At 48.5% G+C, this 16657-nt stretch overlaps 1 protein-coding gene across 1 annotated transcript; it reads left to right on the top strand.

The window, feature by feature from the left end:
* The first annotated feature begins 635 nt into the window (after positions 1–635).
* On the top strand, positions 636–9068 carry LOC149329438 (uncharacterized). Its single transcript, XM_089562227.1, has 2 exons — positions 636–946; positions 7476–9068. Exons 1-2 carry the CDS (start codon positions 665–667, stop codon positions 8580–8582), a joined length of 1389 nt encoding a protein of 462 aa, XP_089418353.1. The 5' UTR covers positions 636–664; the 3' UTR covers positions 8583–9068.
* The last annotated feature ends 7589 nt before the right edge of the window (positions 9069–16657 follow it).

The following is a 16657-nucleotide window of genomic DNA, read 5'->3' as shown; positions in this document are numbered from 1 at the left end:
GAGCCAAGCGGAGTCCGGAGCGGGCCGACGAGCGGGCCTCGCGCAAAGCCTTCTGGGCTCGCGCTAGCCGAACCAAACGTAAACATTCAACATGGCGGCCGCCAGCGCGGGTCTTGCCGGATACTTTTTGGCATGGCGAACAGATTGCAGGCGGTGTCAGATAACTTGCGAACGTAACTCGATCACGATCGACGCTCGCACGCGTAGAGGATGAATGCACACGCTAGACAACGCTACAAATGCGTACACGCGCACGCTGCGAGGGGTGACTTGCGTGGTCTTGGCTTGGCTCTCGCAGTGGCAGACATTTAATTTTTTTTTTGTAATACGAAAGCTTCACTGCTAAAACCAAATCACTGTTGCTACCAGAAAGCATACAGCAAACGTAAACAGCTATCATTTATTTATTCACGCATATATCAGAGAGGCTTACTTATAACCATTTTCTGGCAAGTCCACTTACCACCACTAGGAGGCGCAACGAGTCACCTCGCTTGAGCGGACGGGGAAGACGCTGCGCTAAAACTCTACTCTTGCGCGACGCTCCGCTGTGGCTCCGCTGGGAACTGCGAGCGGAGCGGACAGTAAACCCGCTCAGCTAAAACTCTCTACTACTCACCACAGTTGCAGCGGAGCGCAGTGAATCGAGCGGGCGTCGCCAACGATGCCACCGGGTATGCAGTACACGCTCGTCGGGTTCTCCGGTGACATTGACTGGAGGCCCCTGCGTTTTGTGGCGCCGGTCCCCGAGAATAGGATATGCAGCGCTTGCGGTCTCGTGCGTAGGAGAATCGCTCTGCTTCCCTGCTTGCATCTGCTGTGCGAGTCGTGTAGCAAGCAGTGCGTGCAAGATGGCGAACGCTGTTGTCCTTTGGACCGCAAGCAGTTCCAGGAAGAGGATATGGAATGGAAAGAGACGGCAACCGAAGCTCTGCTCTGTAGACAGGTAAGCGGTCTAACAAGGTGTCGCAAGGTACCGCAACACGAAGTGGACGGGGGTTGAGAGGGAGTCTTAGCCTGTTAGCAAACATTTCAACCAAATGGCTTGTCTCCCTGTGGGCAAAGGGGTCATTATCGACAAGGCTTAAGCAGGGCCGTCACTTCGCGGCGTGAGCTCAGGTAAAAACGGAGCAAGACTGATACGTGAAGCGTGGCAGGATTCTGCTAGCTGCCGTCCTAAACATTGATAAAGAAGACCCCCTCAGCAGAAAAAAAAATCGGAGGGTAGGGGGTGGTGTTGGAAGGTAGCAAAAGGGAACTCCAAAGGCTGTTATTCCGGACATGGGTGCTGGACAGGTGGTCTGGTAACACGGGTTGTTTTCACGAGGAGAAACTGCGATAAAGCAATGGCGGAACCCTGCGGTACCAAAAACTAGTAGGGGTTTAACGTAGTTGAACCGAGTGGACGTGTGAAAAGTGTTCATTCTTCAATTGCAGGGAACACTTAAGTTTCGCCTTAAGGGTATGACGTGATAGCTTAAGTTGATTACTGCCCGTATATGCAGAATTGGGCATTCTCTACTTAACATTCATAGATGGCGACGAGTCCTCATACTAATACCAGCGCTGTGGCCGTTAATATAGCAATTACTGGTGGGGATTGTGTGACCAGTGTTGCTCTTCCCAAGCAACCTCTCGCGCAGCTGGCGCGACGCTACTCCGGACTCACCCGAGCTTTTCCGAATAACACTTGTAAGCTCGGGTAGCAACTCCGGTTGCAAGGCAACGGCGCAAGACCGTACGTACGGTGACAATATTCTTCGTCGGTGCTCGGGATCGCGTGAGTGCTTTCACATTAATGTGAGCAAGTAAAAGAAAGCGGTGCAGGGTTTTAACGTAGTTAAAAAGAGTAGGCGTGCGAAAGCATTTGTTAAGCCTAGTTAGCTCATCGTTTTGGTTTTCTGGGTAGTCGGCACGCCTGGCGAAGATATCAGTTCGATAGCAGTGAATGGTTGTTTATTGGAACGTGGGAAGCGCCGGCGACGCAGACTCTTGCAGAGGAAATCTATGAAGCAGCGGGGCGATAGGCAGGGTCCCAAAGAGCAGTTTTCCAGTACGAGCGTCAGGCGGCCGCCTCAAAAGCTTCGTCGTCTTGAGTGGGACCGTGCGGTGGTCCAGGGACCCAAGGGGGGTCTAACACACTTGCCATGATAAAGTTTTTCTCTCTCTCTCTCTCGTCGTCTTTGGCGTGGGCGCATAATCATCTTCTGCATTCTAGTGGTATTAGTTGATGAAGACGATGTTGAGCACTGCACAGCTCCGGGGTGTGTATATTAGAAAGTATTATTAGTCTATGAAGACGACGAGGTGCAGAACAAGAGGTGCAGAACAGGGGTAGAAGTAGATACTAAAATGAGATGGATTAAGTAAACAAAACCGACAAAGAGGCAGGTAGAAGGATGAAAGAAAAGATAAAGGCGATACGAGGGAATGGGAAAACAGTTTTTGCCGGTTTACCCTGGCGATGTTGCTTTTGCTCTGACGAAGTGCAACCCCTTAATAATGGATTACGCTTGCGACGGAAATTACCAGAGATATTCTCGTGAAACCGGAGACGGTTTCACGAGGATAACTTGGAGCGTGTCTCTATTGTGTGACATAGCAGAAGTGCTTCTTTTGTCAGCCATACAGAAAAGTTGTCAGCTGCGCCTAAGCAGCTAGATACATGCTGACCAAAGTGCAACGGTGACAGAAGACAGACAGGAAACAATGTAGTTCAACGTGCTGTTACCCGAAGTTCGTCTGTCTCGCCCGCACGTCTTTGAATACACAGAAGATGGTTTGGTTTGGTTTGTTGGGGTTTAACGTCCCAAAGCGACTGAGGCTATGAGAGACGCCGTAGTGAAGGGCTCCGGAAATTTCGACCACCTGGGGTTCTTTAACGTGCACTGACATCGCACAGCACACGGCCCTCTAGAATTTCGCCTGCATCGAAATTCAGCCGCCGCAGCCGGGATCGAACCCGCGTCTTTCGGGTCAGTAGCCGAGCGCCGTAACCACTGAGCCACCGCGGCGGGGCTGAATACACAGAAGATGAAAACTTGATACAGAAGATGATACAGAAGATGATGCAGAAGATGATGCAGAAGATGATGCAGAAGACGATGCAGAAGACGATGCAGAAGACGATGCAGAAGACGATGCAGAAGATGATGCAGAAGATGATGCAGAAGATGAAAAACACCCTTGCAAAGGCGCACGAAGGAACAAATGACCAAAAGCTTCGCTGTCATGCCTTATGTGCACCGCGTGTCGCATAATCTGAAGAGAATTGCGGCTAAATTCCAGGTTAATGTTATCTTCAAGGCGCCATGCAAGCTATCCAAGTTATGTCCCATGGTGACTGGTGAGCGTCAAAAGAATCCTGGGTGCAATAGGAAGCACGAAGAAAGATTTGTTCCCTGTAAAGAAGGCGTTATTTTTCATATCCCTCTGAGCTGTGGTCAAGTCTATATCGGTCACACAGGTCACTGTCTAAACGACAGATTAAGGAAGCACGCGAATTCACTAGCTAAAGGCTACGGCTCGAACCTCCCACCCCATTCTAAGGACTGCAAATGTCTACCGCTGCTGAAAAGCACCTCGGTAATCGGGAGGCATAAAGGTAGGCTCGAACGTGAGCTGTTTGAAGCCGCTAAGATCGCTCAGAACGACCTATGCATCAGCACGCCCTCAGTGCACATGATTCCAAAAGAACATCGATTTTTGTTATAATAATGTGTACAATCTTAACTATTTTGAACCATGTATGCTTTCACCACCTTCTGCACACTCGCCTCAGGGTATAACAGCAAGTTTGGGAGACAAGAGGTTTAGCGCATGCGCGGCGGCCCCGCTAGGTTCCCTTCCCGCACTTCAATAAAGCAGTTGTTTAAAGTTAGCGCTTGTCTCGTCCACGTCTCCACTTTGTCTGTTTTTTTTTGCGCTCTAACTTCCTCATCATTTTGAATACACAGTTTCTCTTGATAATGACTTGTATCGTACAGTGCAGGTGGGCCTGGGAGTGAGCGTCAAATGGACCGTGTGTGAGACGGCTATCACTTCCAGCGATAATTGCACCGCTTAGGCAAATACAGGGACAAAATTGTGTTCCTCATGCGCATTTCACGATGGTAAGCTTTCAGATAGGTTCGGGAGCCCTGGAGAAGTAAAGGTGCAGAGCAGATAACTATTGACCTTTAGCAGCTCTCGGTCCTCAAGATACCGCCGTATGATGACGCCTTGGCGTTGCTCTCGTCAGCAAGCGCTTCTTCTTAACTGCGTCATTAATCAGACGCGTGATCAACATCATAAACGGGCGAAGTTAAGGGGCGAACTAGCGCTGACTGCGAGGCACATTTGACCGTCGCGTGGTAGTTTCTCATTCACTATTTTGTCAGGTGGTTTATTGTGATACGCTCCTAAACTTCAGTCAGTACACCTAGAAAAGAGGAGCTTCAGCTATAAGCAGGAAAATAAATATCCCTTTCCCGACGACAGAGAAATAAGAAAGCTTGATGCGTGATCAGTATAAAGATAATTTTTCAACTTTTGAACATTGCCTGGCACCCCTTGTTATTTGAAATTATCATGCCGGTTATATACAATATTCAAGAACCAACAAAGGCAACTCGATAGTTTTGCAAAGGTGATGAATTTTTAACAATTGTGGTCCCGATTTCATACTTGAATTTGTGCATTCAGAACGGCTGGACATAACATCATAGAATATCAAGGTCTGTCAGAAAGATGCCGCACACGTGAGCGGAAATACATATATTCGAGAAGCACATTTTCCGCCCGACGTATTTTCTTTGAGTCAAAGCCAGCGTCATTGTGGCTTATGCTCTGTTGTCATTCGTGGAGAAACAAACATCCTCGACCTATACTGGCCTTCTGTTGACTCGTTTGCAGCTGCGCAGTTTCTGTTTAACTTTTTCGCGCGCCTCACCGCACTTATTGTTAAAATTACTCATTCCACGCTCTTGTCGAAAGCATCGCAGCCCTCTTACTGTAGCACTGATTTCGTTCTTTCTCTCCCCGAGTGGCGGCTAAGAACAACAGGGCACTGGCTGGCTGAGCTTCTCATCATCGTCATCATAATCAGCCTGACTACGCCCACTGCAGGGCAAAGGCCTCTCCCATGTCTCTCCTAATAACCCTGACCTTCGCCACTTGCGGCCACCGTATTTCCCCAAATTTCTTAATCTCATCCACCCACTAGCCTCACTGGATAAGGTTCTTGCGTTAAACGTTGCCAGGTTGTTTCCAGTGGCGGCCTGTCCGGAGCCAGTGATTCTTAGCACCCTCCGCTGCGTGACAGGTCTGACCGCCGCCCCGGTCAGCTGCTCCGCAGCCGCTGGGGACTGAGCGCCAAGGGTTAATTGGGTTGTTCATAGAAGGTTGCGGCCAAGTACTACGCCAGGGTGGCCAAATCCTGCTCTGGGGAGGGAGTGCGTAGTACCAAGGAAAAATAACCGAAGAACCGTTAATGTCTTTGCCTTACTGTGTTTTGACTCTCCCTTAGTGCTCGTTTATTTTCAGATTAGGATACATTATATTGAGTCTTTTGTTTGTATTGTTATTTTTAGTTGTGTTTTTTCCCTTTTCTGCATGGTGTGTCATATCTAGGAAAAAGTATTTTGTATTTTCCCCTTCTATTCCCCTACAACAATGCGCAAAACGGGCGTTCTAGGTATAAAATAAATAAACAGCCTAAAGCGGTGAATTCCAAGAAAGCAGGTGCGTGAGTCAGGTGGGCGGATAGGCTAGGAAGACTGAGGGGATAAGTTTTCTGAAGCTGGCAAAGGCCTGGGCTGCTTGGAGATATGTGGGAGTCTTTTGACTTGCAGCGGTTGTAGTTAGGCTGCTGATGATGACAACCCTGGGGAAGTTAGAGAAATATAGAAATGATATATACAAGGTATCCCAGCAAACTTTAGCCAGGGTTTAAAGATGTGCCGCGGAACTCTAAGACGATGCAATGAAATGCACGCGGCTGGCTATTGTAGTCACTTTTTTTGTGGTGCTTAATTGCATGATTAGTCGAAAATTTTTGTCCAATTGTTCAAAAGACGAGGATAGCCGAAAAATTTCAATGAGACAGGTGTAGAACGGTCCGGAAATTGTCCGATTAAACACCAGCTTTTCATTTATCACGTATTAGTATCTTTAGCTCACTGCAAATGCCGGCAAAGTACGAAAAAAATACCACGTGACATGCCCGCTTGCGCACCGCGATTGCATTGTTCTGAAACGTTCCGCCTACAAACGAACAGCTCATTCAGCCGGGCGTGCTGTCGCTTACAAGTTGACGAGGCAGCGACGCCGGCGCAAGCGATAAGGGCTGCGCCTACTTATCGCTATCATGAACCCCCACTAGCGAGGCATACCGCTGGCTCAAATCGCACAGCTAGCTCCTGCGTTGCAGCCCCGTCGCTTTTAAACGGCAGCACGACGGGCCGAATGAGCTGTTCGCTCCTACGCGGAATGTTTGAGAGCAATGAAATCGCGATGCGCGAGCGGGCATGGCACGTGGCATTTTTTCTTTGCACTTTGCCGGAACTTGCATTGAGCGAAAAAAAAAAATACGTATTAGACGAAAAGCTTGTTTCCAGTCAGTCGTTTTGCGTACCATTCTACAACCTTCTCATTGGAATTTTTCGCCTGTCCTCGGTGCTGGCGAAGTTGCTTAATTAATCCCTATTAATTATGCAGTAAGGCAAAATACAAACAATAGTGTCAATTGACCCGTACAATAGGCAGCAACATGCATTTGGTGGCCGCGTCTTAAATTGACGCGGCATATATTTTTAAACACTGGCTAAAGATAACTGGGAGACCCTGAATATATGACTTACGTATTTCTCTAACTTCACCATGGTTGTCATCATCAACAGTTAACTACGACCCGCATTGTAGAAATGCGTCGTCAAGTCACACCTCATTACGTCACACCAAGACGTCGCTTCCATACTTTTCACGTATAGAAAACTGAGACTCGTGACCGGAAGTCTAGAATGTTAAACTGGAAGTCGGTCACATAATGATGAGTTATCAATCACTTATCGATCAGTTATCGATCACCTCTCGATACCACAATTAATTGTCTTGCTGAATCAAATTCTATCAGTTGCACATCTGAGTTTTCAAACTTCGCGTCAGACTTCGTTTTCAAATTTGGGCGCCACGTGTTGCTTCACCCACACTTGCAATCACGTGGTGCCACACTTTCGGCATTTTCAAATTTGGCCCACCGTTTTCTTCGGCCCTACCCACTTTTTGGACATTTTTGGCTCTCATTAGTTACCTAATTAACCCACGTTAACCATTTTGTCACTTGCACATCTCCTTTCGATGCTCGATCCGACGATACCATTATTCTCCCGATATACCAACTAGTTCCTCCGTTATAAGACCAGGATTATCTAGTCTACTACGAAACCGCCTACACAGCCATACAATGCCAGCGCATTGAAACATTTTTAACCATGCAGGCCCGCTGTTGGAACGAAGACTTCGGCTGCGGAGCTGTGATGGCTGCATCGGATCTCCTGAGCCACATCCAGAATGAATGCAAACACCACTCCGCGACCTGCACGCGTTGTTCGGCGACCGTTCTTTGCGGCAACGTCTGCGTGCACCTCAGATCGGACCGCAGCGAATTCATCCTCAGAGGTTCGTCCGAGGGTCAGCCGAGGGAAACATCATCGAGAACATTGGAGACATTGTTTTATGAGGGTGCATCTGAAATGAAAGCCAAGTTACAGGCCGTCTTCGATGAGAACAAGGCACAGAGCGAGGCACTAAACCAGATATGCCACAGCGTCAACACACTCAGAGATGCACTGGAGAATAAGTTCGTAGAAGCTGCAGACCAAAGCCGCGACAGCTTCGCGCGAAATGTAGGTGACGTCAGCCGCTCTCTGAAGGAGGAAGTAAAAGAGAGCTTGAATGCGTCGAACTCTAAGCTGGACGAAATCACTCAAAAAGTAAGCTCTCTAACGCCAAATTTCAGACAAGATGTAGAAAGTGCTTTGAGAAAAAACTATGACAAGGTTGAAGAGAATGGTCTTAAAATCGAAGCGCTGCAAACGGAAATGAAAGAAAACCACCACAAAGCTCTGAGAAGCTTTGAAGAGGTGCAAGCGCATAGTTCAATCAACACTGGAATTTGCCATTTCAGCATCACAGATGTGAGCACCAAGAAAACAACTGTGTTGAATAACGGCTTTGAGAATTTTATGTGTGGTCGCGTATACCTTCGTGGCTACTGCATGCTTCCCGGTGTGGATCTTAAGAAAAATGGCGACTCCGTGTCACTGCATATTCCTGTTCATCTGCGCAAAGGTGTGATCGATGATGTTCTTCAATGGCCGTTCTTGCATACTCTAAAGTTAAGCGTCATACATCCAGTGTCGGGTAAAGAGAGCGCGGCGACCTATAAGCCCCTTTGGAGCGAGGCTAAAGATTTTTCAAAACCAGTTGCATCTCAACAAAAAAGCCGACACGTCTGTAAGGAGGCCTTTTTGTTGAGCGACCTAGAGAGTGAAGGTTACATTCAAGATGACCGGCTTCTGATGAAATATGAGCTGCTTGTGTGAGGAAGCCGTAGTCTAGAATAAGAGACGACGCATATCGCCCAGTCATACACTTGCAGCCCATTACAGATAGATATCTATTTTGACACGGCCAAATAAATTCTTGAAACTGAGTGCGAAATTTTTATTTACTTCATGCATGCTTTTTTCCATTGCCTGTATTTTCAATTGGATTCTTGTATTTTCTGCTGTTCTTTTCTCAGGTGCTCAGAGGTCGGAGGGTAGTTTTCTGCTCAAATGCCGATGCAGGCATATTCATTAGTTTCTTTTTCACTTCCTTTAGTCATTTCTGCACTGCATGAGAAAATTTACTTTTTAAATATCTTAACTTTAGACTACGTCTGAGTATATGTATTATGGAATTGAAAATATAGCGTTCCCAAATTCCAAACTTGCCTTCTATTAACTGGCCATGATGAAATTTGTAAGAAATTTGCTTGTGTGGCATTTGTTCTGAAAATCGGAGTTTACCACATTTGAAGCACGGTAAGTGTGCCTGCCCATAGCATTATCCCGAGCTGTCAATTTTTTCATTGTTTAGGTAATAAGTTCAGGAAGGGACAATTGTACATTCCAGGAAAGAGGGGTAGAACAAAGGGAAAGGAGTTGCTACAGCTCCCTTCTCCCGAGTGGTGGGAAGTCGGGCTGGTCTGCTCGGACCCCGAGATTCAAGTACGGGCAATCGAGCGGGCCAATGCGGTCGCCGCCAGCCTTGGGCTAGCGGCCATCTGGTACGTGTCTCCTGCAACCTGCTCTCGACGCAATAAAAGTTTTGAAATCAATCAATCACAACTTTTGTTATGTTTTTAAAGCTCTCTCTACAAACAATACACAGAGCAAGTGGGGAAGGCCACCGTGGTGGCTCAGTGGCTATGGTGCTCGGCTGCTGACCCCAAAGATGCGGATTCGATCCCGCCCACGGCAGCTGCACTTCGATGGAGGCGAAATTCTAGAGGCCCGTGTACTGTGCGATGTCAGTGCACGTTAAAAAACCCCAGGTGGTCGAAATTTCCGGAGCCCTTCACAGCGTCCCTCATAGCCTGAGTCGCTTTGGGACGCTAAACCATATGAACCATAAACGAAGTGCGGATGATGGGATCCTTGACAGCACAAAATGAATAAGGGGCAGCAAGGAACACTCAGCCCGCTAGCCAACGTTTCGACACAAAAACTTGTCGTCATGAGGGTGAAGGCAAGCAGAAGCACTGTTGTCGATGCGTTGGGCTATCAAACGGGGGCTCCTGGTCTCCCGTTATTTATTATGTTCTTGCCGCATACACAGTACTCAGACTCGCGTATCTAACCTTTGTGTCTCGACACCGTTAGCATCCTTGAAAGATTGCAAAGAAAAAATACTGCTTGCGGCACGGCGAATGCACGACGCACGACGCGCACACGTCTTTGAATACACAGTTCCTCTTGATAATGGCTGGTATCATGCAGTGCAGGTGGGCCTGGGAGTGGTCGTCAAATGGACCATGTTTGAGACGGCTATCACTTCCAGCGATAATTGCTTCGCTTAGGTCAATACAGGGAGAAATTGTGTTCTTCATGCGCATTTCGCGATGGTAAGCTTTCAGATAGGTTCGGGAGCCCTGGAGAAGTAAACGTGTAGAGCAGATAACTATTGGCCTTTAGCAGCTCTTAGTTCGCACGATAACGCCGTATAATAGCGCTTTGGCGTTGCTCACGTCTGCAAGCACTTCTTAACTGCCTCATTGATCACACGTGTGATCAAGGCCATAAACGGGCGAAGTTAAGGGACGAACTAGCGCTGACCGCGAGGTACATTTGATCGTCGCGTGGTAGTTTCTCATTCACTCTTGTGCCTGGTGGCTTATTGTGATACGCTCCTGAACTTAAGTCAGTACATCTAGAAAAGAGGAACTTCAGCTATAGGGAGGAAAATAAAAGTCCCTTTCCCTATGACAAAGAATTAAAAGCTTGATGCGTGATCAGTATAAAGATTATTTCTCAACTTTTGAAGATTTCCTGGCACCCTTTGTTATTTCAAATTACCTTGCCGGTTACATACAATATTAAAGAACCAACAAACACAACTCGATAGTTTTGCAAAGGAGATGAATTTTTAACATTTGAGGTCGCGATTTCACAACCGACTTTGCGCATTCAGAATGGCTGGACATTACATCATAGATTATCATGGTCTGTCAGAAATATATCACACACGTAAGCGCAAAATCATATATTCGGGTTTTCCGTCCAAGCTATTTTCTTTGAGTAAATGTCAGCATCATTGCAGCGCATGCTCTGTTGCCATTCGCGGAGAAAGCCACATCCTCGCCCTTACTGGCTTTCTTTGACTCCTATGCAGCTCCACAGTTTAACTTTTTCGCGCGCCTCACCACAATTATTGTTGAAATGACTCACTCCACGCTCTTCCTATCGAAAGCATCGTACCCCTGTTTAAGTAGCACTGATTTCATTCTCTTTCTCCGTGATTGGCGGATAAAAACAAAAAAAGCATTGGCTGAGCTTGCAATACGAAGACAAAATAACCGAAGAACCGTTCCTGTGTTTGCCTTCCTGTGTTTTTAACCCCCCTCCCCTCCCCTTAGTACTCGTTTGTTTCTAGATTAGGATGTGGTGCGTTATATGTTTTGTTTGTATTTTTATTTTTACTCGCGTTCGTTTTCCCTTTTCTGTATGGTGTTTCATTTCTACGAAGATGTATTTTTTATTTTTCCCCTTCTATCTCCCCTACAAGAATGCTCCCAATGGGCGCCGTAGGTATGAGAATAAACAAAAATAATTTAACTTACTGAATTTCAAGAGAGGAGACGCGAGATTGAGGTGGGCGGATGAGGCTAGGAAGACTGAGGGTGTAAGTTTTCCGACGGGGGCACAGGACTTGGTTGATTGGAGAGTCCGCTCCTGCAGCGGTCGTTGTTCGGCTATTGATGGTGACGATGATGATGAAGACACAGGAATGTAAATAATATATACAAGGTGTGCCAACTAAATTTAGCAAGGGTTTAAAAATATGCCGCGGCACTCTAAGACGACGCGACGAAATTCGCGCGGCTGGCTATTGTATGGAGCAAGTCACTTTTTTTGTTGCGCTTAATAGCATAATTAGTCGAGATTAATTAACCAGCTTCACAAGCAACGAGGATAGGCGCAAAAATCTAATGAGAAAGTTGTAGAACGGTCCGAAAAGCGTCCGATTGAACAATAACTTTTCATTTATTACGCACCAGTTTTTTTGGCTCACTGAAGATGCCTGCAAAGTAGGAAAAAAAAATACCACGTGACATGCCCGCTTGTGCACCACGATTGCATTGTTCTCAAAAGCTCCGCCTACAAAATAACAGCTCATTTAGCCGGCCGGGCTTGCTGTAGCTCACAAGTTGACAAGGCAGCGACCCCAGCGCTTCCATATGTTTTTGCGTATTTACTAAGTAAACAAAATAATACGCGAAGTCTACAACTAAATCAGTCCGAAACCAGCAAAGCAGTGCATGTCACTGATATGAATAACGTAAAGGCCATGAAATGAGCTAGTAGCTAAGACAAATATTTTAATGAACCTTTGTCGCTCAAGTGTGCACGTGTCTGCTTTCGATTCAGCAGTGAACAATGCTGCCATGCATGGCCACACCCCACCTTAGTGTTCAACCTGCCTTTTATTGCAGCTCTTGTTGCTGAATGTTGCAATCTGCATCCATTGCATATATTTTGGAAGCTGGCAGTGTCAACAGTGCCTTCTGCTGCAGCATTTAGCATAAGAAAAATTCTGCAGTATTTTGTTGTTGGTGTTGAATACCATACTTGTCTTCATTGCACGTTTTCGTGCGGCTGGCCATGCAAAAAATGCTTTCTCATACAGCAGTCAGGATGGGCAAACATACTAAAAAGTTTGAGTTCTTGATCCTGAAAACAAAATGTAGTATATCATATCGTATTGTAATGACGGCCGTGCCAACAATGACCTTTGATTCACAAATTCAAAAGCCACTCATAGAGGCGACAGAAATTGAGAGGGCCAAAGTTCATATAGTAGACGGGAGGGGAGGATTTATGGCCGGAGGTTGGGGGGTTGGGGGGGGGGGGGGTCGCGCCCCTCCAAAAGACTTAAATTTTACATAGGACAACCATTCTGAATACCTTTTTCTCAATGAAAAATTTCAAGAAATATACGTTTAAAATGTGACTTCCCCCTCGGTAAATACACCCTTTGTAGCATGGCAACATAGCATATGTTTCACATCCACAGATCTGGTATTGTGCATAATATATATGACCGCAGCTTTTCAGACTTCTAGAAGTTTAGTAGTCCCGAATGGTTCCAGTATAAGTTTCACGGTGTTGTGCCTCATTTCAATGCTGTGTTTCATATTTAATGTGCAGAGCTGCAGCTGTACGCTCCGCTTTTCTGTACTTGGTGGAATACTAGCTTGTAATGTCATGGCATAGTAGCACACTTTACTTGTAATTGACAATACAGGCAATGAATGCATCAAATTATTATTCTTCAACATAACCACAGGTCCTTTTGCTGGGCTAGTTGGTGTGACATTGTGTTCAGGAAAGTAAAAACAGCACTAAATTCTGCACAAACCACACAGAAAGACGGGCAGCACAGGCGCTGTCCGTCTTTCTGTGTGGTTTGTGTAAAATTTAGCGCTGTTTTTACTTTCCTGAACACAATAACTAAATAACCACAGGCATCAATGAAATTCAGCGCACATGTAGATCTTCATTTCACTAAGTACATTTTACGACACATAACACTATCACAGGACATGGGCACAATAAACACATGTGCGAAAAGGCCTACAAATTCAGTTAGAGCTTCGTCTTTTTCGCGCTTCTTGGCCTAGACATCAGCTACAAAAGTAATTGAAAACCTGCTACAGGAAACCGGTCTAAACATAGCGCGCGACCAAAAACACAGAATTGGCCACGATATGAACGAACACACTTGAGCCCGGCACGTCCCTGAAGCAAATTGCTCGCTAGACGCTTCAAACGTTACACGCTTCAAACGGCCATGTAACAAAGTTTCTGTATACTAAGAGTAAAGCGAGAGCAACTGCTTCCTTTACAATATCGCTCTCCGCCCATGTCATGGCCACCGCCGCTATAACAAGCGCAATCGCCGAAAAACGAAAATCACAGTTACGCCAACATCAGTGACAATCGCTGGAGCGTTGCAAGAACACGCATAGGTAGCAACGAGGATTCACTGCCGATGTAAACGGGAGCGCGAATGGCACACACACACTGCACGTACAGTGGTGAGCAGCCTGTACAGTGGTGAACAGGACGCGAATCGTCCGCACAATGCGCCGACGACCGCTCTAGCGCACGCCGTATTGAATCACTGGTGAACGAACAGCGCGAATGCAGCGGCGGTCTCCCGACGGCTCCGAGCAATGATGCACTAGACGAAATGCCCGTGCGATCATTGTCGCCGAGCACGTTGAAATCAATGCGCGCAACAACGAGAGTTTTGCAGCGAATTCCACCTGAGATATGAGTGAACGGCGCCAACGTCAGCCTGTGAGCACGAAAAAAACTAACTCGACCAGTTGAGGAAAGTACGCCTACGGCGCACCGCAAATGCTACGCCGCGGCCGTCTGCTATCACCCGGTTTGTAAACAGCAACTACGACGCCATTGCCAAGCTGCCAGGACAAGATGGCCTCCCAGTCGAGAAAACACCACGTGATTTCCTCCACACTTTTCTCCCAGGGTGTTGTGTGGAAAGGGCCCCTCCCCTTTTTTTTCCTTCCTCCATGACTGCCGCCCTCCGCCGACAGATCGAGCTGGGGGCCCATTTTTTCGCAGCTGGTATGACGTCACCTCGACTGCAGCGCCAGTGGTGAGAGGAGCGCGAGGCTCACCGCCGTGACTACCGCCGCCCTACGCCGACAGATCGAGCTGGGGGCCCTTTTTTCGCAGCTGGTATGACGTTACCTCGACTGTAGCGCCACTCGTGAAAGGAGCGCGAGGCTCACCGCCGTGACTACCGCCGCGCTCCGCCGACGGTTCGAGCTGGGGGCCCTTTTTCTCGCAGCTGGTATGACGTTACCTCGACTGTAGCGCCACTCGTGAAAGGAGCGCGAGGCTCACCGCCGTGACTACCGCCGCCCTACGCCGACAGATCGAGCTGGGGGCCCTTTTTCTCGCAGCTGGTATGACGTTACCTCGACTGTAGCGCCACTCGTGAAAGGAGCGCGAGGCTCACCGCCGTGACTACCGCCGCCCTCCGCCGACAGATCGAGCTGGGGGCCCTTTTTCTCGCAGCTGGTATGACGTTACCTCGACTGTAGCGCCACTCGTGAGAGGAGCGCGAGGCTCACCGCCGTGACTACCGCCGCGCTCCGCCGACGGTTCGAGCTGGGGGCCCTTTTTTTCGCAGCTGGTATGACGTTACCTCGACTGTAGCGCCACTCGTGAGAGGAGCGCGACTCTCACCGCCGTGACTACCGCCGCGCTCCGCCGACAGATCGAGCTGGGGGCCCTTTTTCTCGCAGCTGGTATGACGTTACCTCGACTGTAGCGCCACTCGTGAGAGGAGCGCGACGCTCACCGCCGTGACTACCGCCGCGCTCCGCCGACAGATCGAGCTGGGGGCCCTTTTTTTCGCAGCTGGTATGACGTTACCTCGACTGTAGCGCCACTCGTGAGAGGAGCGCGACGCTCACCGCCGTGACTACCGCCGCGCTCCGCCGACAGATCGAGCTGGGGGCCCTTTTTTTCGCAGCTGGTATGACGTTACCTCGACTGTAGCGCCACTCGTGAGAGGAGCGCGGCGCTCACCGCCGTGACTACCACCGCCCTCTGCCGACAGATCGAGCTGGGGGCCCTTTTTCTCGCAGCTGGTATGACGTTACCTCGACTGTAGCGCCACTCGTGAAAGGAGCGCGAGGCTCACCGCCGTGACTACCGCCGCCCTCCGCCGACGGTTCGAGCTGGGGACCCTTTTTGATACAGCTGGTATGACGTCACCTCGACTGTAGAGCCACTGGTGAGGGGAGTGCGCGGCTCACAACATCATGCGGTTTCAAACTGCCCGGCCCGGCTCTCGCACTTTCGAACGAGAGAATTCATCTCCTCTGCACGATCACACTTTTATCCACTAGACACGACCAGCGGCCATGCAAAGCTTTCTCTGTGCAACGATGAGAATCGGAAACGACAATAAGAAAAAAAAGTCATCTAGTTTGGGTAATTAGGACAAATGCTGTGTTTTGGTGCTGCGCTGCTATGCTAGGTTAAGGTGGTCGTTGGTGTGTGTTCTTTCATGAAAATTGAAAGACGTACATCGAAACACCCGCCATAGCACCTGCCTTGTGACAATGTACCAGTGCTCACCTTTCCACCGGCTACACCTTGACAATTAAGCCCCCCAGTGGGCAGGTGAGCAGTGGCGCAGTGGCACAAGGTGCTATGGCAGGTGTTGCCATCGGTTGGACTTCGGCTTCTTGGTATGGGTTGCGACCCCGGGTTACTCTTCCCGAGCAGACTTTCACGATGAAATGGGCTGCCGCTGACGCGGTGGGCAAGTTTGCCACCACCGGTATGCAGGTGAGCAGCCTGTCACAAAACCGGCTTTAAACAAAGCTACAGAAAAACAGACAACGCTCATATGCAGGAAATGGCCACTACAAGAACTAGAGTACCAAAACAAGCCATCTCGGTGCCTCTTTTTCACATTCGATCACCTCTCTTCTCAGCAGCTGATCGGCAGGGAATTCCTTCCAGTCGACGTCTCCATCCTGGCACTCGTACCCGTCGAGTGGACAGACGTGCTGGCCGTCCTGGCCGCATCGCTCGTAGCAAGAATCGCACAGCACGTGTATGCAGGGAAGCCAAGCTGTGACCTTTCGCACGAGGCCACAGGTGCTGCAAACTCGGTTTGGAGGAATAGGCTTGACGAAGTTGAGCGGCTGCCAATCGAGTTCCGGAGAGAACCCAACGAGTGTGTACCGGAAACTTCCAGCATCCATTGCTCTTCAGAGGCGCTCGCTGCAAAGGTCGATTAAAGAAATGCTTTCCTTCCGCCCCGTGAAGCGCTGTTTTAGCGTTCTTTCCTTTATCAACAGTGG

Source organism: Amblyomma mixtum, chromosome 9 (assembly GCF_055824585.1).
Source record: "Amblyomma mixtum isolate Tamu chromosome 9, ASM5582458v1, whole genome shotgun sequence".
NCBI classification, from domain to species: Eukaryota; Metazoa; Arthropoda; class Arachnida; order Ixodida; family Ixodidae; genus Amblyomma; species Amblyomma mixtum.
Note: the sequence above shows the minus strand (reverse complement) of the source record. Positions and strands in the feature narration are given on the sequence as shown.